The sequence below is a fragment of the Caretta caretta genome, chromosome 17 (assembly GCF_965140235.1).
Source record: "Caretta caretta isolate rCarCar2 chromosome 17, rCarCar1.hap1, whole genome shotgun sequence".
Classification (NCBI taxonomy): Eukaryota; Metazoa; Chordata; order Testudines; family Cheloniidae; genus Caretta; species Caretta caretta.
Genome location: NC_134222.1, coordinates 8,233,391 through 8,257,431, shown reverse-complemented (window position 1 = coordinate 8,257,431; position 24,041 = coordinate 8,233,391). Strand labels below are relative to the sequence as shown.

The window sequence follows — 24,041 nt, the reverse complement described above, 5'->3', positions numbered from 1 at the left end:
GCTCAGGCTATAGAGACTTGATTCTGATCCCATTTAAACGCTGTTTTTTCACAAGGGACAACTTCATTGTTTTCAGTTGTTCTGATTTACCCTGGAAGACCAGAATCCTGCCCACTAGGTTGTAGACTCTACTGTCTGGTGCAACAAATCATTATGACAAACACATCGATCACTTCCAATACTTTTCTTAAACCAGAATATCAGCATTTCGGAAATTCAAATACAACTCCAGACGATAAAAATGCAGTAGTGAGCCAAATTCAGTGCTTGACTTTTCTGTAGTGAGAGGTCTATGTTAGTGTGTCTTGAAGGTCTAGATTTAGTGTACACAATTTAGTCAAGGTACTGGTAACTGATTACAAGTTTTAATAAAAATGCATTTGTATTTGTGATTTGTATTAACGTTACTATTGAAGCTTAACCAGTGTTGTTGCTGGAAATTCAGAGACGGTAAGAGCCCGAGTATGAACAGGAACTCCTGAGTTCTAGTTTTAATCTTTATTAAGATTTGTTACAAGGATAGTCTCTCATTTAAATCAGGTATCTATCTCTCTGTATCCAGAAATCTGCATGTTCCTCCTTTAGCGATACAGGGAAGGCCACAAACAGTCTTGTTGAGTAAGATACTTGCTTTGTTCTTTCGATGTTCCAGCTATGTTTGTTAGTGATAGGCAAGGATGTGGATAATGCTCATAACTCAGCTGTCATATCATCTAGTATCTTCTACCACTTTTCAAGTTAGAATCTCTCTTTCTCATCAGAAGCAAAACAAAACAGACTTCTCAATAAAGACACCTTTGTACAGGAGGTTTAACAGATTAACGTATTTTGCTTAGAAAAATTCAGGAATGCAACGTAATCCTTGAGGCCATAACACTGTGAATCAGAAAAGATCTGAGGCAGGTCATGACTATACTTACAGCTAAGTTATCAAGCAGATTTATCTACTTTCTATTTACCGGTTGACTGAATACTAAAAAATACAGCTCAACCCCTTTGGGAGGGTAGCTGTGTAGACAAAGCTTCATTTGGCTGGCCAGTGTGGGAAAGGTTAACCCATCACTTCTGTACTGATCTTCACTTTGAAATGAGCTCTGTTGTTTGCCCCCCAGTCATGCAAACACTTACTAATGACATAACATTATTCAGGTGTATAAATGCTCGCAGGAACTGCTACCCTGATGTGGACTAGGGGGCGGGGGAGGGACATGGCAGCATTCATTTGTCTTAGTTGTTTAAATTATTTTATTTATGACCGGCTTTGACTGGCTTAACTACTTATAAAGATTTAAAAAGCTGGCTAACGCTCTCTAACACTATATATTGAGAACCACTATGGTATTTAAAGAAAATGACAGCATTAGCAGTGCATTTCCACGCTCCTCCCTCCCTGTCTCTTAATAAAACAAACACATGGAATTGGAGTTTAGAGGCAGACCTCATTCATTTTGTGCTAATGCTGCTCATTGGCTACAGGGTTTTGCACGGAAGAAAATAAGCTAGTAAAGAAATATTCAGGCTACCTCATCACAAAGCGTACTTTGTTCATTAATTCTGCCACATGCCTTTTAGTTCTTCACTTGTAGTATACTAATAAACTGACTGCAGGGGATGCTTTGTGGAAGAATTAAATTTAGTAAAGAGAGCTCACTGTAATGTTCAATCAAGGATTCCATGTGTGTGTATATACATTTTTTTTAGGAATTGTTGGCCTTGCTGGTTAGGGATGTGACAATTAGCAAGGTTCTGCTGTATAGTAAAGAACTAAAAGTTGGCCAATCAAAAGAGAAGGGAATGTCTCCAATCTGGTAGATGCAGAATAGCAAGTCTCTTGTGCTCTTCTTCTTCCTGTTGATGCAATCACATTAAATCCCCCAGTAAGGCATGAGGGGTCTCCCCTCTCTCTCATAAACGTCTGGGAGTATACCATACGGTGTCTGTACCATTTTAACCGTTGTCTTCCCAAACAGCTTCCGCTCGTAGTCTATCAGCTGCCTCCAGAAACCCACGTTGGGGCGTATGATGGGGCGTCTTGACTTGACCCAGTTGTAAGCCTCAACCAGAGAGACTTCTTGGTACTTCATCAGATAAGCGATGCACAGGGTGGCCGATCTGCTCACACCAGCTGCGCAGTGGACTAAGGTGGCCCCGTTCTTCCGCATGACGCTTTGTATCTTATCAGCCACGCTGTCAAAGTATAGGGAGATGGGGGCATCGGGCATGTCAGCCACAGGTACGTTGACATATTCAAATTGGGGCCAGTTTAAGTTTGGGATCTCAATGGTGGCATTGATTATGCAGGTGATGCCCTGGGCCAGAAGCAGTTGTCGGTTTGAGGCCACGCTGCCCCTGCTCAGGTACAGAGACGGGGTGATTTGGGCAATGCCCCCAAGTTCTCCTTCAGTAAACATTCGAGGTGCCATTAGAACTCGTGGTAAGGAGTGGTGGTTTCTGGAGGTCATGGAGGTTCCTGCTTCTCAGGCTTCCATTATGGGAAGGGATCCAATGTGATCTACCAAGGGAATTGTCTTGCCTGGAGGCTTTAAGTTAGAACTTTTCTCCACTTGGTCACTAACCCTGTAAAATACAAGCAACACTGTAAGTGGGACAGATATAACAGCAGCCCTCGAATGTAGAAACGCAGAATCCTACTATGCCCTGGAGTGTCCCCAGTGGTGTAAGCTCTCCTGGGCAAGGACTGCCTTTGTCTTGTATGCACAGTTGGGCCCCTTGACAAATAGTGAAAAACACATGGTTTACACCTCCTTCCTCCTAAATGCACCTTCCCTTTTTAGATATCTAAAATAGGTCACCTACAAAGAAAATAAACACTAAGAGTTTACCCTTCCGTTCCCTTTATCATAGTTAAAGAGACCTGAAAGTGTGTCGTCCCCCCACACATCGTAGAAAGTCCGGTCCTGTCTAGGTTGGAAGACTGTCTGGAGAACAAATAAAATGGTACTGTTACCACAGCCGAGAGCGCGAGAGCTGAATGAGTGTACAAAGGGAAGAGATTTTTAGACTGATTCTTTTTAATGCCAGTGACTAACATACTGGAGAAAGGAAGCCTTTGTTCAGGAGTGAGAACCCCTCCCCCTTCCCTTAAGCTTTATGAGCTAGCAGTGCACAGCCTCTGGGACCGCCAGCGTTTCCTCCAGCAAAGACCACAGCTGGGCATTCCTGCTATTTCAGAGATTACAAACAAACAAACCCACTGGGCAGAACCAAGAAAAAACCTTTTCAACACCCTTTCCCTCCCCTCCTCCTCACCAACCAGTTAGGCCTTCTCAATAGACCATAGAGAAGCAAAGAAGGGCACATTCCCAGTTTATTTTAATAATTTGCAGGTCATCTTCAAACAATCTCAGTCTGGAAATTAAATTGGCAGCTGTTCTTTTCAACCTGATGTTGGGAATTACTCATCCAAAGAATTGATTTGCTTTAGCCAAACACAAATTATGCTTTAGTCAGACCAAGTTATTGGCTCAGTACAGGGGTAACTGGGTGAAATGTAATGGCCTGAGATATACAGAAAGTCAGACTAGATGCTATAGCGGTCCCATTTGGTCTTAAAATCTATGAATCAAAGAGATAAGCTCGCTATAACATTTTGTGTTCAACACTATACTGCAGGTATCTTACATCATCAATAACTAGGGCCCTACCAAATTCAGGGTCCATTTTGATCAATTTCACACTCATAGGATTTAAAAAATCGTAAATTTCATGATTTCAACTATTTAAATCTGAAATTTCACAGTGTTGTAATTATAGGGGTCCTGACCCAAAAAGGAGTTGTGGGGCGGTGTAGGGGGGATTGCGGTACTGCTACCCTTCCTTCTGCCCTGCTGCTGGCGGCGGCCCTGCCTTCAGAGCTGGGCAGCTGGAGAGTGGCGGCTGCAGGCCTGGAGCCCCGCTCTGCAGGCAGAGCCGCCTCCAGGAGCAGCGCAGAAGGAAGGACGGCATGGTATGGTATTGCCTCCCTTACTTTTGTTCTGCTCCCTGCAGAGCTGGGCCGTCAGTCAGCAGCCGCCACGCTCCGGCCGCCCAGCTCTGAAGGCAGCAGCACAGAAGTAAGGGCACCATGGGATGGTATTGCCACCCTTACTTCTGCGCTGCTGATGGTGGCCAAAGAGTGGTGGCTGTTGACTTCCCCCCCTCCCCCCCGAAACTCCTTTTTGGGTCAGGACCCCCAGTTTGAGAAACACGGGTCTCGCCTGAGAAATCAATATAGTACAGGGTAAAAGCACACAAAAGACTAGATTTCATGAGGGGAGACCAGATTTCACGGTCTGTGATGTGTTTTTCATGGCCATGAATTTGGTAGGGCCCTCTCAGTAACCTAGTAACACTTTAAACAGTGTCAGTATGCTCTTTGGCATGTATCTGTAATGCGCTGATTTAATGTGCGCGACTATCTCCATCTAGTGCCTTGTTCCTGTTAGGATAAAGCTTGCGCTACACACCCAGCTAACTAAATTATTCCTTTAGCTCAACCAGTAAGGACTTGAGTTTTTGGTGCTGATGGTTTTGAGTTCGAATGCCCTGGATGCGGCCTTTATGTATGCCTCCGTGACATGTTACGTAGCTGTCTGGACATTTCTGCTGTGCCCATCCAGAAAGAGCATGTATGTCAGCTAGCTTTCTCAAAGGAATAAAATCGCTGCATTATCCACATCAGACTCTACATTAGAAAGAATGGAAAAAGAAGGGTCTTGGACCCTTACATGCAGGGGAAGCCTTTCCTTTTGTGGAACTCTCCCTTCGGGCACACAGCTAAGGTACCGCGGCAGCAGCTGCTGCTGTTGTTGGTATAACGAATCCAAACCTGAACTGGGAGGAGAACAAGGAACTGCTGCTTTTAGGGTAGGTGTTGAATGTACAGAGAATAATAGTTTGCTGCTCCTCTGAAGAGCTTACATCCTAAATAAACGCTGCATTGGCAGCCCGAAGTATTCAGAATCATGAGTCAGGCCCCCCCCCCCCCCAAAATCAGTGGAATGATAAATGGTGGGTTCACTTGGTTTTCTGGGTTTGGAGCCTTTAGGGTGCATCTGGATCATAGTTTCAGCCTTTTCTCTGCATTTTTGAAGGCTAAAAACTTGCAGGTTTTTTGTTTTGTTTTAAGGGAAAGCTGAGATTCTCACCTAATGACATGAATCCAGGAACGAAGGCTTTAAGAAACCCATCGGATATCATGAGCGTTGGCAACACTGTATAGGCCAAGGGATACAACATAGAAGCAGAGGAACTGAGACTCTCAATAAACAACTGTCTCACTGTTCTGTGCTGTAGGTTCACACAGTGAACCCTAGTAAATGGAGCTGGAAATAGCACCCAGATCTCCAGAATCCCAATCTAGTGCCTTAATCACAAGACCAGCCTTTTCCCTTGTAGGTTTCTTAAGTATCCTCTACCAAAAAGAGAGTCCAGGAGGAGAACAGGCCAGCCAACTCCTCGCCGGTATCATTTTTCCTGTGATAGGTGACCGCATTCCTCTGATGAGGAAATGATCATTTCATGACTCTGGAGCCAGAGAAGCATTCAAATGAGTTTCAGCGCCAGAGAAGAAAAGTGCTGAAGTAGGTTGACTCAAAGCCAAATTCAGTGCTCAGCTTTTCTGAGCTGGCTCCAGGAATGTGACACGAATACCTTCGTTTTGTTGTACGCGATCAGATGACAATGAAGTCGTCTGACTGGGATAGCTCCCTTTTTACACAGACTGACTAGCCTAAAAATAATGTAGCTCCATGAAAGAATGCTTGCTGAACATAAGAACCAACACACAGCTGTCCTCTTGAAAATGCTGCTATGGTGTGGTGAACTCCAAGGCAAAGAGTGAGTCATAGCCAGCCTCCTTTGAAAAGGCTTTGAGTATTGCACACCTTTGGTTTTCACTCCCTGCTACCCTTTTTGTCTAACCAAGATATAGCCAAGAGCAAGAGGCTGATGCACTCTGCATTGCTCTAGCCTTACACGGGGAGGGTTACTCGGATGGTAGGTGGGAAAGGAATCTTTTTTCCTTACGTGGATTTTTAGTTACCCACAAACTGCATGCTGAGCTTGAAATGGGAAGGAGCTCAGGTGAACAGCAGAGGGCAAAGGAAAAGCTGATTTGGTCTTCGGAGCCTGCATCTCGGGAGATAAATAAAACATGGTATGCTGGTGTCAGGTGTCCAATCAAGTGTAATGGGCAGGCAAACTCAATGGTGAACGATAAAAGGCACCGTATGGAGGGTTGATCTGAGCTGCTAGGATTTCTGCTTGGAAGGCAGCAAGCCAGTACAAACAGGCATAATAAAGGCTGTAAGTGCTTCTCTTCTTTGCTTAGACAGAGTCATGTACATCCACAGTGCTATATAAATAACTACATCTGCCTGAGGCAGGCAGTCGAAAATCCAAAGGATGCTTGATGTGGATCCTGCCTCTAAATATTGGAATGAAACTGGCAAAGTGGCAGGTATATCACTGCCCTCTATTGGACAGAATTCAGAACAACTCAACTGTGTTTCATACACTTTCTAACTGCTAACTGAGGTGGTTCTTTAGACTAAGAGGGTCCTGTCTTTTGGGGGCAGGAGGATCAGAGTTCTACCCCTGCTGTCCATGACAGTAGCATGCAGCACAGTGACATTTCAGGATGACGATGGCTTTGTTACGTTGTAAAAAGCACCCCTTGCAAAACACTGCTGACGAGTACCTTAATGCACCTTCACTGCTACTCAGAGGCACAGAGCACGCTGGACGTTGACTGACTGTGGCTCAGGAACTGAGTCAAGCTAGCTGGAGGCAGGAGAATATGATTGTTTAAAACCAGTGCACATCTCCTTTGCGGAAGGATGTGTCAAAGTCAGAAAACGCCCCTTTGGACGGCCTTTCTCTTTGACTGCAAGTGGTGGCAATGCGCAAATATGCGGCTGCAATTCAGTGATGGCAGGCACCTGCTCCAGCTCTCATCTAATTGTTTTCAGTTGGGTTACAGAACTTGGGCTTTGCTGAGGGACTGCACAGCCATAATCAAGTTCGAACTGCCACAGGCTTCCCCTCCGAGCCTTGAACAAGCAGTTGGCTAGTGCTCAGTTTGGCAGCGGGGTTCCTACCAGCAGTGAAGGTGATGGGGGACACCCTGACATCTTCAAAGCATTTTTTAACACAGGACTCCAGGCCCTTGTTTTCCTCTATTTATTCATAGCTTAGCTTTTATTATTAGGAATCAGGCAGCTCCATGTGTTCCCATTTCCTTGATGCCATGTCCCTTTATGTAGTTCTCGCTCTCTCTCTCTCTGATGGGTGGCTCTGCTCTCGATCAAGATAAAGACACCACGGGAGCCTAATGCTTGTAGAGGGAGATAGTAAGAGACACAAAGGGCAGCTGAACACCTAATTCCCATTGAAAGTCAGAGGGAGTTGGGCAGCAAACTCCTTACTGGGCCTTTGACCGATGTTAGCATCATCTTAACTGCTCTGCACAGGGCTATTTGATGTTAATCAGCACAGTCTGTTGTTCCTGTTCAGTTCAACAGATAATACAGTTAGTAGAGATCAGATCTTCTGTTCCAAAAAACGGCAGAGTCAAGGAGGGGGGAGAGCTTGTCCATCTTAAATATTCAGCTGGACGCATCCGCTCTTTCCAGAGGCAGGAGTGAGGCCTCTCCAGCATGTGGCTCATTACAGCAGAATACCCATGCCTGGCTAGCACGACTGGTATTGGCATTTTTAAGCCCCTTACCCTGCAACCTAGCCCTTTTGGTTCATGAATATTTGTGCGCATATTTAGGGGCAACATCCACATTTTGCCCAGGAGCCGCAGCCTTGACATGGAGTGATCCCTCCTCAGTGTAAGAGGGGAGGTCAGACTCCAGGGCCGTTTCAGTCCTTAAGCTCTGTGCAGAGGCTGGCTTTGCCGATGGAGCCATCTGTCTAGTGGGAACAGGAGGGTGACCACCAGCTTGTGTCATATGGGCCCTCACCTATTAACAACTCTGTCACCAGTGACCGGGTTTGGACTAGAACAGGCAACCTTGTGTAAACTGTGCTTGCTCAGGGTGCCTCTCTGTCTCCCTGTAGTGGCTGAATCAGCTAGACGTCTGAGTCTGTCCAGCCTTTGTGGAATTCAGTGAGTGGAGGCTCGTGCTTTCAGATCCAGAGGTCCTGGGTTTGATCCCTGCTGCCAACAACCCCCACAGGAGCATCCTGTTACACTGCTCCTTGCTGAATGCTCCAAATCCCATTGCCAGCCTCCAGAGCGACACCTACTGCACAGCTCTCGCCTTAACGCTTCATTAGCACTAGCCAGCTGATCAACCAGACAGACAGGATAACATGCCAGTCTCGGGCGGCTCCCCTGAGAGGTTCAAAGCGCTTCAGCCCAGTGCCCTACTGTCTGCTTTTCAGGAAACAACTTTCCGCAGACACCAAATGATTAATACTTTTACCCTCCACAAGCCAGTCCTGCTTTGTAAACCACACACCAGCTTGTGTGGCACGAAGCTGCCTGTGTGTGAATTGCAGCAAGCATCTAGCCTTAGATGGCCTCTCCCAGCCAGGGTAAAATTCCTGTCAGTTGTTTGTGGGGATTTTTTGCTGCTGGTTAATGTGTGATGTTGCTTGTTTGCCTTACCAGATACACATTTGTTATTGTTACGTGGGTCTATTTGACATTCACAAAACTGATGGTGGTTCTGCCATTGGAATACCCAGGATGCTGCCCTGCTTGGAAAAATGAGAGGATAAAATCAATATAAAATAAAGGCCTGTTTATTTCAATTGTGGTAGCTAGTCACCGCAGTAAATTTAACAGGACAGCCCATAGATTAAGGAACCTGGACAGTGTCCAACGGAATGTGCTACATATCTAGTGCCGTCAGTTATGCACAAATTCCTCAGATCGTAGTATCATGTAGGCAGTTCCCTGGGATTGTTAGTGAACACTCTGCCAGGCTCCCCAAAGCAGCCGAGGTCCCCTGCACAGCCTTGCAGTCATAGCAAAGTAGTGAAGGGGAATTTCACACCTGCTGTTAATCAGTGAGCACTGGCCCAGTGACCCTATTTTGATCTAGCACAGTCCCTACCATGAAAGGGTTAATTTGCAACTTTTGAGAGCTAGGTACCTGTTTCATGGACTCACCCAATAAGAGTTTGTTTGGATGGTGTAACTGTAACACACTGGCTGGGTGCAGGTAATTATGCCCCAGTCCCTCTACGATCTGGTTCATCCTGCTGAATAAACTCTTTTAGCAAGGGGCCATGGTCTTGGTACAGGGGCATCTCTGCTGACCACAGTGAGGTAGCTAGGGGTGTGTGTGTGTGGGTGTGTGTGTCTGTGCGTGCATGCACACACAATTTATTATAAAGCTTGCACCTCCCTTTGGCTAGTGGAGTTTCTTAGGCCCAAGTCTTCACTGAATGTCTGCCATTGCAGTTTCCATTGAACTCAGCTGAATTACTCTCTTTATAAAGCCAGTTATTTTTCTCACTCCCCTCTGGACTCGGACACTATTGCTCTTAACACAAGAGTCACTATGACCGTTCCACTTAGGAAAAAAAAAAAAGGGGGGGGGGGAGAATCTTAACACTATGTGGAGAAGAGCTGCTGATGTTCAAATTCACTAAGCAGGCCGCCAAGTCTCCAACTAATCCAATGACATAAGAGAAAAAATTCAGAGCGCGAGCAAAGCAGGCCATTTCTACCGCAGGCGTGCTCATCACATCAGAGAGGAGTTCAGCTGTTAGTACAGGAACATTAAATGTCGTTCTTTGGACTGGGGAGCACAACGTAATAGAGGCCACTGGGGTTTGAAAGTGCAGCACAGACTCTATTATGAGCTCTCACACGAGGAAGCAGAGCAGTTTGGTTTGCCCCTTCACGCATCCTGAATCATGGTATTCTTCTCTCAAGAGCCTGAAATGCTTCTGCTAGGGAAAGTAGTCTGGGGAGTGAAAATAGTCTTACACTTCTCATTCTTCCTCTTTGTTTTGGTTGTCCCTGCTTGGTTATATAATGTGGGATTTTCATAGAATCATAGAACTGGAAGTAACCTCTAGAGGTCATCTAGTCCAGTCCCCTGCACTCAAGGCAGGACAAAGTATTACCTAGACCATCCTTGTCAGGTGTTTGTCTACCCTGCTCTTAAAAATCCCCAATGAAGGCTCCTAAAGGAGTTAGGACCCAAGTCCACAAATATATTTAGACTCCTAACTCCTGTTGAAATCAATGCATGTTAGGATTCTAAATTTGAGGACCTGGGCCTATGTGCCCAAATCTCATTGACTTCATGCAGACTTGATAATCATGATGGTCCCTTTTAGCCTAAAAATCAACGAACCCATGAGAATCCCACCCAGCCATAACCAAGTACTTTCCACGGTCGCTAGAGTATCAGCCCTCATTGGCTCCCTCCCGTAAGAGCAAGCAGTACTGACATTATTCCTAACCACAGGAAGAGTCAAGGAGAGAGATATTCCCCAGTGAATTAAGCTGTGCAAACCCCCCCACTTTATTTTGAACTCTGACAGCAGAATACATCCACCGAGACACACGTGTGTCTTCCACCTGGTTTGCTACTAAGGTGTCATTGCCCTGCAGGAGCTGGGAGCCTCCTCTGAATGAATGCTACGTATGTGCTGATGCACCACTGCATTTGGGGAAACTGTCTTACTTTCCAAACCTACCCTGTGGCAGTTCTGAGACAGCATTAATAAAGGCACACTGGCCACATGCCAGTTGCACAGAAATATTATTTTGAGGGTTGTTTTTAAAGCAAACTCCCCCATGCAGCTTCAAAAAGAGGAGGGGTTTTCTTTGTTCTAGAAAAGTTAATCGCTCTGGGGAGAAAACGGGTGACTGTGCAGGGCAGTAGGTGAAATCCTTCTTTTCTCGGCCACTGAACCAAAGCTGGTCTGTCCAGCTCAGTAGTGGCTAGGAATCTGTGCCAACTGATGGCTCTTTGATGGCCTCATGCTAATTAGTGGGCAGTTTTCCATCCGGCATCGGGCCCCGATTTGCGTTCTTATTGGCAATTTGTGACACAACAGCACAGAACCACTAATCCACAGGGAGCCTCTTGGCCAGTGGTCCCCCAACTTTTCACAGTCATGCCCCCCCTTGCCCCGTCCATGCCCTCCCCCACCCCGGGAGCCAGAGCCAGGAGCAGGGTGTGGACAGAGGTAAGGGGGCTGAGGCTGGGGCTGCAGTTGGGGGTAGGGGTGGGGCTAGGAAGAGAACTGTGGCCGGGAGCTGAGGCTGGTGGAGGGATTGGGGGCCGAGGCTGGGGCCAAGAGTGGAGTCATGACCAGGGCCACGTCTGGGGGGTGGAGCGGGCCTGGGTGGCGCTCTTGCCCTGCCCCCTGCCTCTCCCTGCCCCAGAACCTTCCTCCACACCCCTGCAGGGGGGGTGCGCCCCAGAGTTTGGAGACCTCTGCTCTGGGCTCTTATCAAGTCTTGGCCAGCCCAACGCCGCAGAGCTCAGCCGCTGGGACGCGTCCCCCTGAAGTGAACACTCTCCCCCCGGTGTTTGGTGGTAGCCACCTGAGGAAAGGCTGTGGGCCACTGGGTGTGCTGCTTTGGCCCTTATGCAATTGAGGGTGGGGAAGGGGGGAAACAGAAGCCAGCTCCTCCCCTCTAGCAGCGATTGGTGGCTTCTTGCACTTCCACATGTGTTTAAGGGGCTGTGGGGAGGAGCCTGGCTGATAAGGTGTTGTGAGAAGGTCCCATAGTCAAAGGCTCCAGGCCCTTCTCAGGTGAGGAGTCCCCGCAGCCCTGCCCTGCTGGGGTGGAGTTCTGTGGAAGGCCTGGCAAACCCGCGGCTCCCGGAGGAGAGTTCACCCCCCTGCTATTCCCCCTCAGAAGGGCTTCAGAGCCAGTCTGCCTCCTGCCGCCAGGGATCACAGCCTCTGAGGTCCTCAGCCAAGCATGGACACCATGTGCAGCTGGCCCTGCGTTTTATGTACCGGCTAACAGGTATGTGGTTTCCTATGGTGGGACAGTCTCGAAGGAACAGGGGGGGCCTGAGCGGACAGGCAGAGGACTCTGTGAATCCGGGTTGAGGTACGCTAAGAAAGCGGCATGCGGGATGCTTTGCATTAGTGCCAGTGCTGTGGTTAGAGGGTGGCTCTCGACCTCCCCCCGCCCAGGGTTGCTGCTCTGGCCCTGTTGGCTTAAATCACTGGGGGGAGACCTTCAGTGTATGCAAAAAGAAAAGGAGGACTTGCGGCACCTTCGAGACTAACCAATTTATTGGAGCATAAGCTTGCGTGAGCTACAGCTCACTTCATCGGATGCATTCAGTGGAAAATACAGTGGGGAGATTTATGTACAGAGAGAACATGAAACAATGGGTGTTACCATACACACTGCAACGAGAGTGATCGAGTAAGGTGAGCTATTACCAGCAGGAGAGCTGGGGGAGAGGGGAACCTTTTGTAGGGATAATCAAGAACTATTTCCACATGTTTATTCCCCCCCCCCCCCTTTCCTCAGACGTTCTTGTCAACTGCTGGAAATGGCCCACCTTGATTATCCCTACAAAAGGGCCCCCCCCCACCCCACTCTCCTGCTGGTAATAGCTCACCTTACCAGATCACTCTCGTTACAGTGTGCATAGTAACGTATATAAGTGAGCTGTAGCTCACGAAAGCTGATGCTCAAATAAATTGGTTAGTCTCTAAGGTGCCACAAGTCCTCCTTTTCTTTTTGCGGATACGGACTAACACGGCTGCTACTCTGAAACCATTCTAGTGTCTCTAAGCTTCTCCAAGCTGACACAAGGGACCTAAATCAAAGTTTTCCATTGATATGCCTGGGGATTTGTCTTTACGCACCCACCAAACACTAACGGTGGGATTTTTCAGCAGGGTGCAGCACTCACCCTCTGGGTCAGAGCTTTGAAAGAAATCAGTTTTTATTCAGGCACCAAAATAAGTGGCCAGATTTTCTTACAAGCTAGGCATGTTGGGTGCTGAGCTCTGGAAAATGACTTTCTGTTGCCAGCTCTTGTGACTTTTATTGCAAGTCGTGTGACATCTGCGGGACTCTGTCTGATGGCTCCATTTCCTGAAATCCTGTGATTGCATGAGACGCTCTGCTTTTGTTTTTAAAACTAGTAAGTTTCTACGCCTTAGGTGCAGAAAAATGCTTGAAAACATGACCAGAGTGCTCCCTAAAAGGCAAATAGGAACAGCATCGTTTGGCTTAAAAATCATGAAATTAAAAAAAAAAAATCTCATGGGACCTAAATCATGATATTTTTGGATACTCAGGGTTGACCGTTCTGAAACCTGGCCCTTTATTCAAATGCCCAATGGGAGCAGAGCTCCTAAAAAGCTGGCCCTAATTGTGGGTGTTGAGCAGGTGACAGTCTGGCCCTCAGTGCTTGATGTTGGGGTTAGATTCCTATTTGAAAAATAAGGGAACAACAAAGTAATGTGGTCAATAGCTGACAGCTGTGGCTACATCATCTTGTGGAGTCTTTGGCATGTTGGAGCTCCTAAAATTGGGGAGGCAGTGTGGCCTAGTGGATAGACTATTGGACTAGGACTCAGAACTGGGTTCAATTCCTCGCTCTTCCGCTGGCCTGCTAGGTGACCGTGGGCAAGTCACTTTCTTCTCTGTGATTCTGTGTCTATGAAATGGAGAGGACAGTACTGACCTTTGTAAAATGCTTTGAGATCTACGAATGAAAAGAGGTACAGAAGAGTGAGGTGCTTATTAAATAAGTATAAAGCATGTCTCAGACCCTGAGTTACTTGCAACAAGGCCCTTGTGGTACCGTTTGGGAAATAACTAAATCTAGAGGATTGCGCTTTCCCTGAGAGAAAGGAAACTAAGTCTCTGGTCCTTTCCTGAAGCATTGTCTGGGGTTTTAATCAGGTTAGTGGCTCGGGTGTGTGAAATGTCACTATTAAAGCCGGATCTTACCCTTCTCCCAGGAGAGATTAAATTATTCATTTTAAACATGACAAATGGGCACTAATACTGTGCTAAAGAGGAAAGTCAATATTGTAGGCACAGAGTGCGCTAGTCTTCTCGGGGCTCTTCTGAGCCAGGCTAAGCAGCAAAAATCGCTGCTTTTCTTGGATAGTGGTGTTTAAAATATGTGTGTCAGTGGACAGCCTGCCTCAGAAACCTTCTCCGGAGCCAGATGTTGTCAGTAGCAGTTTCTTCTATGCCCACAGGAGTAGGGTCAGATTCACGCCTACATCTGGGCCTCTCTCTTCCTTTCCCCTAGCTGTTTGCAAAGATGTAATTTTAATGTTCTAGAAGGGAAGACTGCTCGCCCTGTATCCAAACAGCAGGAATGTGAGGATGGTGGGAGTGTCCCACCGACAGTCACAGACTTGCGCAGAAGCTTCTGCCCAGCAGTGGCTTCGTAACCTTTTTTTGATCCATGACACCAATAATGGCTTGGCCTACCATATCTCACCATCCTGTGTGTAAACAATGGATGGACAGGGGGTGGGACACGGGATGAATTTTTTGTCACTCTGGGGGTGACATGGGGGGTGGGGTTTGAGGGGTGGATGTGCTGTTGATTCATGCAATTATGCCATTTCAGTATTCATGGCTTATTCCCCTGTTCCTTTCTAAATGCATCCAACGTCCTACGCTGGCTTTTGCTTTGCTGCCTTTGGGTAAAAGCTGATGTGTTCATTGAGCTGTCAGTGATGATACCTCAATTCTTCCCACAAGGGTTATAGCTGATTCAGAGCCCATCCGTATAACCTTGTGATGGGAGAAAAGCAAGTCAGTCAAGAAAGAGAGTTAATGGAAACCAGGTGGTAAAAGTGAAATAATTTTAGAAAAGACAGAGAATGCCTTGGTTGTGTCTCAGTCTAAATTAATGCTCAGAGGTATATGATGCAAGCCTTGAACCAAATTATGTGCTGACTTGCACTGCGTAGAAGTGAGTTGGGTAACCTGGAGGATACGTCAGTGCAGAATTGGGCCATCTGGTTTTCATTCCTGAAAATCGTCCATTAACTCAGAAACTCTAAGCTTTTGCGGGCAGGAACCATCTTATTTTGTTCTGTCTTTGTACAGTGCCTAACACAGTGGAGGCTCGATCCGTGATGTGGGCTCGTAAACACCACTGCATTCCCCAGTACAAATAAAACAGACTAGCCTTTCCCCAAGGTTTTAGGGTTGAGTTTACAACATGACTCTAGTCTGGAAACAGACTATGTGAACATGGCCTCCTAAAGTTCCACATTTATCATCTCCCAGTGAATCCATATCAGATCTGCTCAGTCAGCAAATATAAAGAATTCTTCACCCAGCAAATTCAGCCACAGATTTGAGAGTCAAGCTGGGTTCTTTCCTTCTCATACATTGTCACTCGCAATTAATGTTCTGCAGGACAGCAGTGACCTGTGCACCCTCAGTGACACCAGTGTAATCTGGCTGCCATCAAAATATGCTCTCCATTGCCTTTGTTCGGTTTGCGCAGGCATAACTGATTGGAGCATAGTAAACAAGTCTGTGGATGGCACAGAAGAAAGAAGTAGACTCCAGCTGGCTGTCTCATAGCTGAATTGGCTTTGCAGGGTTAATGGAAGTAAAAAGCACACAGGGAGCAGGTCTCCCCTTTAGGAGGGTGCCACTTCTTACAGAATCACTTGGAAGAGCAGACCTGCCCTTTTAAACTAGGCCCTTGGTAACTTATAACTGGTTATGTGAAACATCTTGAAAGTGATTGCAAAACCTTCGGGGGGGAGGGGGGAGGAGTGACATAATTGGATTCCTGTAGGTCCAGGTGCTTAATTAGGAGGCTGACCCTGATTTACATCGATCAAGGTAACCACAGGGAGCTGTAAGTTAGAAGGGCGCACAGAAGCATTAAGCACCCGCAGCGCTGTGTTATATCAGGACATTTGCACATCTCGGGTACAGTGCAAGATATGAGACCTGCTGCCCTGTGACTGTGTCCAAATGAGAAGTACAGCTACCTAGTTAAGGTATAGCTACCCTCTGACTACTTTCGCCATTCATCAGTGCAGCTGCAGGGCAGGGTTAGATGGCCTGGCGCATGAAAACTCCGGCTTCTGGCTTCCACTAGCGCTGCTGAGTGCTAGCATGGGAAATCCTAGTGAAGACTAGGGCTAGAGTCTCATTTCTTTCCTTGTGGTGTTACTCTAAAGAGCAGTGGGTCAGGCTTTATATTCAGGGTACATTTATAGATGGCTTATGAGGGTTAATGACTGATTAATAGATGGTAAAAGCATGATACAGACCTGTTGTAGGTGGTTAAAGGCCATCCACAGTGTATATTATAGATGGCTATAAGCAATTTATTAAGCAGTTGAACTCTAGATATTGGATTAGCTCTCTATTAAAATATCTATTAATTGTGTGTGTTTCCTATCCTAGATGCCCCTTTAATATAAAGCGTGGCTGAGCCAGGGGTGGGTCCACATGAAGTGTGTTCCGTCCCCGATTGTCACTGCTCTTTTGCAGTGCCAGGCACTCTGCAAAACAGGTACGAGGAGCTTGCAGTCTAGAGTTATACATGACCCAACAAGCAACCAGAAAGTGGGGCAGGCAGCAAGGCAAGAGTTGCGATAAGATCCTGCGGTTACCCTGTGCAGGTACATGCACATGGTGCGGGCTTTTCTCTTTCTCATTTAGCAGCCCTGGGTGGCACAAGCGAGAGGAGTTTTTGGGAGGGATTTTAATGAAGGGGTGTGGTTCGGAGATTTGGGATTTTTGGCGGCTGATGTTTTCTCCTCTGATCCAAAGCATTCTGCATGTGTGCTGCTTTGGAAATATCCCTCCGTAGTTGCAGTAGTATCTTCCCTCTGAGCTAAACTGAGCTCTCCCACCATACATTGTGTTCCCTGCATGCAACATCACATCCCTCCCCTCTGCTTTGAGGAACAGAACAGTCAGGGCTGCTTTTTTTCCCCACTTGACAGCTGGATCCTGCCAGCTGCTGACAACATCTCCCCATGGGGGAGTTGCAGAGGCAGGGAAAGTATTTAGGCTGGGGAGTAGAAGGGGGTGGTAACACAGCATGTGCTGATATTTACAAACTTCTGAGTGCTGCAGCCACTTGGCTCTGGGTGGGAGCTTCCCAAGGCAAGAAGCCAATGGATTTTTATTCGAACATAAAGGTTTGAAGCAGAATTGGTATTTATGAACTTCTGGCTTCAGGCCCAGCCTCCTCCTGTAAAGTAAGACACCAACGTCATGTGTGAGAATGTCAGGCTTGGATTGGGCCAGTTTGCAGTGACCTAGCAAGTCAATACTTAGCCCTTGTGGCTGTATCGGGGGGCTCCAGAATCTAAACTTTCGTTTAAAAAGAAAAATAAGGTGAATCCGATGCAATAATGCAGTGATGTCTGCCTGAGTCTGCAGGCAGCCTAAAACACCCCAGCAGTGTAAACTACCCCATCTGTCTCAACTCTGAAGCCTAAAGATGATTATTTAAATATCAGCATTGTTTCCCATTTCATTACTTGTCAAAATATGCAAAGAGAGAAGGAGGCCAATCCTATTCTGAAGTTGTGCAGCTCATTTTGTCCTCCCAATCTGAGAATCCCAATCCCATCACTACTTAATTTTTCCCTGGTGATTTGTAAACCAATGTCCAAGTGGCTTTCCCTTAGCCCTTGCTGAAATAACTTGATGAGGTGGGGCGAGCTTCTGTTCCCTGTATCTACTCTGAGTACTACTTTGCTCCATGATTAATCCCAGTTTCTTCAGTGGAACTGCTGCTGCAGTAAGGCGCTATTCAGCATCAACAAAGAGTCTGTTCCCTAATATTTAAACAATGAAACTGTAAGGGATTGGGGGTGTGTGTGTGTGTGTCTATTACAGTGTCCTCTGCTGGATAGAGTCAGAACTGCTCATCTGAGTGTCATAGGGCCTATATTGCTCACTGCTAAAGGAGGATTCTCCTTTTAGTTCCAGTGACAGAGGGCAGTGTTTTGGAGCAAGAGGATCTGAGCTCTGTCATCTAGACAGAGCTCTGGCTCCTCTCTATCCCATTCCCACGCTGCTGTGACGTCCCAAGTATGCCTTACAGGGATAAGCATGAAATCCTAGGTGGCTACAGGATTTGTTACAACATTGAGTGGAAATGAGCTGGCACTTTCATGCTGTTTCTCCTCCAGATCAATCTCTAAATGCTACCAACTGCTCCTGAATATGCACATGCTAATCACCGCCCTTCTTTATTGGAGGATCTTTAAGTGTTTTGCCAGCGAACGAATTGAGTCTCATGATCCACCTATCTGCCCAGTTTCACAGGAATAGAGGAACTGCTGCTATTTTAACCTTTGGATTGCTACCACCTCTGGAGCATAGGCAGCAGCTGTTAGACAAGCCCTGTCAAAGCTTCCCAGCAGTTCAGGACAGGAAGTGAGGAATCCCACCGACAGTTGAAAGAAGGGCAGGGTGGGGTGAGGGGGGCTGTTATGTGTGCACAAGACAGCCTCCAAAGTTAGAGCAGTAATAAACCATTATGAAACTCAGTCACCTCGTGACACCTGGCCTCCCACCTGCAGCAGTGGGTCTAAGGAATGAGGACACTCTCTCAGCAAGATTGGGGGAGGGGGATGCGTTTGGGGAGAGAGGAGGTGAAGCTAGTTTGAATCAATTATTTTTAAATAGGGTTTACACGTGGCAGCAAACGCTTCTCACGGTGCCATGCTGGGCCAAGCAAGGACAGGTCCCTCTTGCCCCTCGCCTATTCTGGGGTGCCCTGCAGATAATTCCCTGCCTGCTTAAGGCTTCACAAACTCCTGCTTGAATGGACAGTTGCTCAGAACTAATGGTGAATGAATTCCTCTTTCCGTATTAGAAATTCCTGGCCTTGCGAATTACTGCTTAAAACCCAAAAGCCCCACTCCTAACAGGAAGAGCCGTGGAGGCGGTGACATGGAATATTTGCCAAGGGGGGAAATCTAGATTCATTAGGTCCCTGTGCCTCCTCCACAAGGCACTGTTTGAGGAAGAGAAATTCCAGATAATCTAACCTTCCCGTCTGCCTTTTGTCCTGTTTTCTGAGCCAGCGAAACGATGATGCTGGTGAGAGAGGAGCTGCTCATACTGTACTGCCGAGAGCACTTGGCGGCCGTCTCCAACCACCATGTTGTGTTCACAGGGGAGGGGGGAAATGGCTTGTGGAGAACGGATTCTAAATGTGAATCTTGGTGCTGGAACTTGGTTGTGATCTGCTTGCAAAATTCACGGGGCATCTGTCTCCAGCTATATTTTTAGTGCTGTGATGCTTATACGGGGGGGTGGGTGTTGGGGGGGTGGAATGGGCACGCTACCATTTGAATTATTTCTCTTTACTTCCCAAACAGCAGGAGACCTGGTGCTGCAATCCAGAGATTTCTTTGTTATTTTGAAGGGCGGGAGCCACATCCGCCTAGCTCTCTGCCTTCACGTTTCCGATTTTCCGTTGGCTTTATGGACACACAGCATGTCCTTTTTGAAGCAATAAGTGAGCATGCATGGCGGGGGGGGGGAAACTTGCCATGTCCAATTTGATTTGCAAAAACAGGCCTCTGGGGAAAGAAAGCTAGGACGAGGCACTCCGATGGTACAGGTGGCTTTGTTTCTTGGGCCTAATGGCACTGGGAGCCTGGACTACCCATGCTGGTGAACCGCTGCAGCTGGATGACTCTGCTGGAGTCAATGCATAGGTGCAACGACCAGGGGGCATGTCTCTCCCTCTCAGCTAGTCACTGTCCCTGTCAAGTCAGGTGCATGTCTACTGGTTTTGTTTGCGTTAACCGCAGCTCTTTGGATGTGGTGGCCTGCTGGCGCAGCATCAGTGCTTGTTTACACTACAGCAAAGCTCAAGCACACACGCACGGACTGGAAAGAGCCTCCGTCTCACCCGACAGGGCTGCACCTTTGAGCCTTCAAACCAAACCAAACCTGCTTCCAACTCTCCCAATTTTAAAATGTCAACCAGGATTCGCTCCTGAATCAAAACGTGTGACACACTGAATGGCTGCCCAGATTGATACAGAAATGGCCAGTGTGCAAAGCAGACCTTTTGGCCTGCGTGAATATTTCTGGTGTCAGTTTTGCTGGGGGTGTTGAAGGTGAGGAGAAAAAATTCTCTCAGCAGAGTCCCAAAATTGAGACTGCAAATGCTGTGCATGTGGCAAAGAAACTGCAGCTCTTCTGTCAGGCAGGAGGGAATTACACACCTGGGTTGATTCTCATCTCACTCCTGACTTGCACTGATGAAAGTTTATGGGTCAAATTCTCTCCCGCTGTAAACTGGGCCAGTATGCACCAGGAGAGAATTTGGCCCTAGCATAAAAGGAGAATCAGGTATTCACCTGGGACACACCATTGGGCCTGAAGGTGGACAGATGTGTCCCAGTGGTTCAGGTGAATGTAGAGGAATCTGTTCCCTGTTAACTCAGAGGTCAGTTGATGAAATAAATGATTAGAGAAGTGTAGGCCTGATTTGACATAAAGGTACCTCAACTGTATCTTTTCAATGCTATCCCCTGCACTTCTCCCATAGCCGCCTCATTATGGATGAGCTGGATGTGTAATGAGAGAACTGAGGGCACGTGCCAATATTCTGGGTTTGCAGAATGAAAGAAACTAATTTGCTGTCCAGTAGGAACAGATTATAATCCCTTTCCAATCTCATCCCCGCCACAAGACAGTCATTGATTATCAGACCTGCCCATAGCAGCGATCCTGACGCTGAGCCAGGGAAATAGATCCAGCTAGCAAAACTCAGAGGGATATTTGTAGTCAGAACTGTGCCAGATGTTGCAAAAGTGACATTGACCGTCTGTGTCAGCAGTCGCAGGTCTGAGGTCAGCCTTTACGAATCTGGCCACTACTTTGTGTCGTGATTTCCAGTGTCCCTTCAGGTGACCCCCCCCGCAAAAAGCAAAGTGAGCACCCCAGAGAGCCAGAAATCAACTGTGTTGCGATTAGGTGGCTGCTGTGTCTAACTTTAGTAAGGCCCTTAGATGCTGCACTGAGGAAAGGGGAGAAACAAAAGCTCTCTGTTTCTATAGTAAGGACAAGTTCCAAATTCTGAACTTGAGTGCCCTGGTGTAAATCTGGAATAACTACATTCCCTTCAGTGGGGCTGCTCTGGATTTACACTGTGAGCAGAATTTGCCCCACCCTGTTTACCTTGGGCTAGATTGTGCAATCATCCCTCATATGGAGAAGCACTTAGTCACTCAAATAGACCTATTAGTTTAAGTGAGTCTATTTGCATGAGAAAAGGCTCCACAGTTTTGGCCCCTTGGAATTACATGCCAGGGATAAGCAGCTTTGTGCAATTGGCATGGACAGCCTATGGGTCATACGCCTCACAAACTTTAATGCGTTCATCCTCACATCCTCCCTGTGAGACAGAGCAGTGCAATTATCCCCATTTTACAGATTGGGAGCTGAGGCACAGTAAGGCTAAGGGCAAATTGCGTCCCCATGCAGCAGAAAGAGAGACTGGACCGGCTGTTGCAAGCGCCTAACCTGGAGCCCCAGCCTTGGGTTTGTGAACTGCAGAGGGGTTTTTTCAAAGGCACCTAGCGAGACTTTTTTTTTAAAGTGCCTATCCGCTCGCCATGTTACACTAGCAAGCAAAAGGAACTTTAATTAGAGGAGCTCAACTTGAAACCTTCCCTTGGTCATTTTGATGTGATGGCACCTGCATTAGATAAACTCCTACAGAAGACACTCAAGCCCTGTTCACCCCAGTGAACATCTGCACCCCATCCTCCCATCCAATGGAATCTAGTCACTGGCCCCACAATCCAGGCAGTGTAAAACAGTAACAGGCCACAGGACCCTGCTGTTCAATTCGGCCAGTCATGGGGGCCAGATCCTCATCCAGGCCTAGTGGACCCAAAGGGAGTTTATCCTGAGTCAGGACTCAGTAAGGATACCAAGGTTTCATGGTATTTGTTCTCTCTGTCCACTAGCCTCCAGGACAGTGTGTTGGAGTCTCAGTTACATTAACAATGGAGGATCTAGTATGTAGCTTCTTCCCTGCGGGGAAGCTACGTAAGGCTCCGTGGCGTTAACTGCAGCCTCTGCTACTTCGTGGCATGGGGGAAGGATCCCTTCTCCCCACTCCCATCCCTCACTGCGTTGGCCTGGCTAATCAGGTTGGGCAGATGATTGGTTCCAAAACAAGTGCAAACCAGCAAAACTCCCATTGACTTCCAAGATACAAGAGAGGGCCCCCAGAGAAGTAAATGCCCCATCCTTCATGGCTTTGCCCCAAATGAGCAAGGTGTTGGCCAGAGCACTAGAGGTAGCCTAGGGGAGGAAGCCTTCTTGCCCTCACAGAAAGAGGCGGAGGGTTAGCTCAATCTTGCTTCACCTGTAACTATAATATAGGCAGCAGCAAACATCTATCTAAAGTGCCCTTCCTGCCCCAGCCTAGGCTCTGGAGGAGGATTACACATGCCACGAAAAACACAACCCTACTAATAGTTTCAGAGAGTTTTACAAACGTGACTTAAAATAGCATCTGCAAGCTGCAAATGAACCGTGCATCAAAGTGGGTATCACATAAAGTACAGGCATTTGGCAGAACATAACAAATTAAAACAAGGTTAGACCAGTTTAAGAACGAACAGTTTCAGTACAGGTATATTCTATCTAAATACCCCTATAGTTATGGATACATTTTGAGATTCAGCTTCCTTACTCAAGGGCAGTAACATCTGTTGCGGCTTTAATTGTAACCATTAAAATAATACTCCTGGGTTGGACATCTTGCTGGGCAGTTTCATTAAGAACTTCCCTATAAATGTCAGGTGGGTTTAAGGAGGAAAAATACATAACCAGGAGACATTTACTTTTTTATCTTTTGCAACCCCACAAAATAAGCCCATTCCCTCCTGCATAGGCAGGGTAGCCTGGCTGATTGTCTAACACCCCTGGGAATTACACTGGCAGTGGACAATATCCTTCCCCTCCTTTTCCAGTTCCTCCTTTCTCTCTCTTCCCTCCCAGCCAGTTGTACCTTTAGGCAATATACTGACAGCACAGAGAGGAGTCCCCTCTGGGAACTGCACACACAGTTGATTTTTTCACATTAGGCCCCTGTCTTTCCAGACATGCCTCCTTGATATCACTGGGAAAATGTACACTGGAGACTGCCAGGCATGTGCAAACTCCAAGCAGTAAGACAGTGGTGGAGGCAGAGGAGGGGCAGCTCTGACACTGCTGGGATCTTTTTGTCTTCTCCTCAGAGGCCCCCTTGACCGCACTTCATGGTGGAGGCTTGTTGTGGTCAAATTTCCAAATGGACTGGCGTTTATTAATGGACTAAACTCAGATTATCTCAGCAATTACCTAGGGTTCCTATTCAATTCCCCCCACCTTTCCCTCAAACCCACCCCCCCGTGCTGTCTGACTTCTTAACACCAGGGCTGAATATTTGTTCACTGATGCATTTAATATTTGTTACAACTGACATATATAATTTTGCACACAGCTTAACATCTTGCCCAGCACCAGGGTAGTGCACCTGAATAATACCATCCAGATCAGTTTAGTTTCTTTAAGAGTTCATCTCTGGAGCCTCAAACGTCCCGCTGTTTTGTGTTTCTCTCTTACCTTGGTGTTGGGAGATCTCGACAGGGTCCCCAGCAGCTCCCTTCCTAGGTTGCTTCCTCTCCACAAGAGCAGCTGTGGTCCAGACCGTCCCAGGGCAGGGTGATGAATGAGCAGCACTTGTCCCTTCCTGGGAATGTCTCCCTGAGCTGCTGACATCTGATCTCACGGCTCCCAACCGGTGATAGCCCCTCCTTCTTTCCCCTCCCCTCAGTGTTAGCAGCTCTGTGTGTGTGCGCGTGCGTGTGTGTGTGTGTGTGTGTGTGTGTGTGTGTATGTGTGTTACCAAGATACTGCTCAGCTCGCCTGGCTCTTCCCCAAAGCTGAGTGAGGCCAACTCATGAGTGGCTGTCTGTTAAAAGGACAGCACTTCTTCCTAGGGAATAAGCAGCTAAAGGCTCAGGATCCAAGTCCATTTTCTCTTGTGTCCATGTACAGTCATTGTCCCCTACAGGCAGTTCTGGAGCCTCTTAAACTCCTA

At 47.2% G+C, this 24,041-nt stretch overlaps 2 protein-coding genes across 2 annotated transcripts in view; one reads left to right on the top strand and one right to left on the bottom strand.

The window, feature by feature from the left end:
• SYNRG (synergin gamma) overlaps nt 1-24,041 on the top strand; it is a 133,928-nt gene that overhangs the window by 74,769 nt on the left and 35,118 nt on the right. The gene's annotated exons all lie outside the window — the stretch shown is intronic.
• On the bottom strand, nt 484-23,763 carry DUSP14 (dual specificity phosphatase 14). The gene is made up of 2 exons (XM_048823612.2): nt 23,564-23,763; nt 484-2,577 (listed from the first exon to the last, which is right to left on the bottom strand). Exon 2 carries the CDS (start codon nt 2,460-2,462, stop codon nt 1,866-1,868), a length of 597 nt encoding a protein of 198 aa, XP_048679569.1. The 5' UTR covers nt 2,463-2,577; nt 23,564-23,763; the 3' UTR covers nt 484-1,865.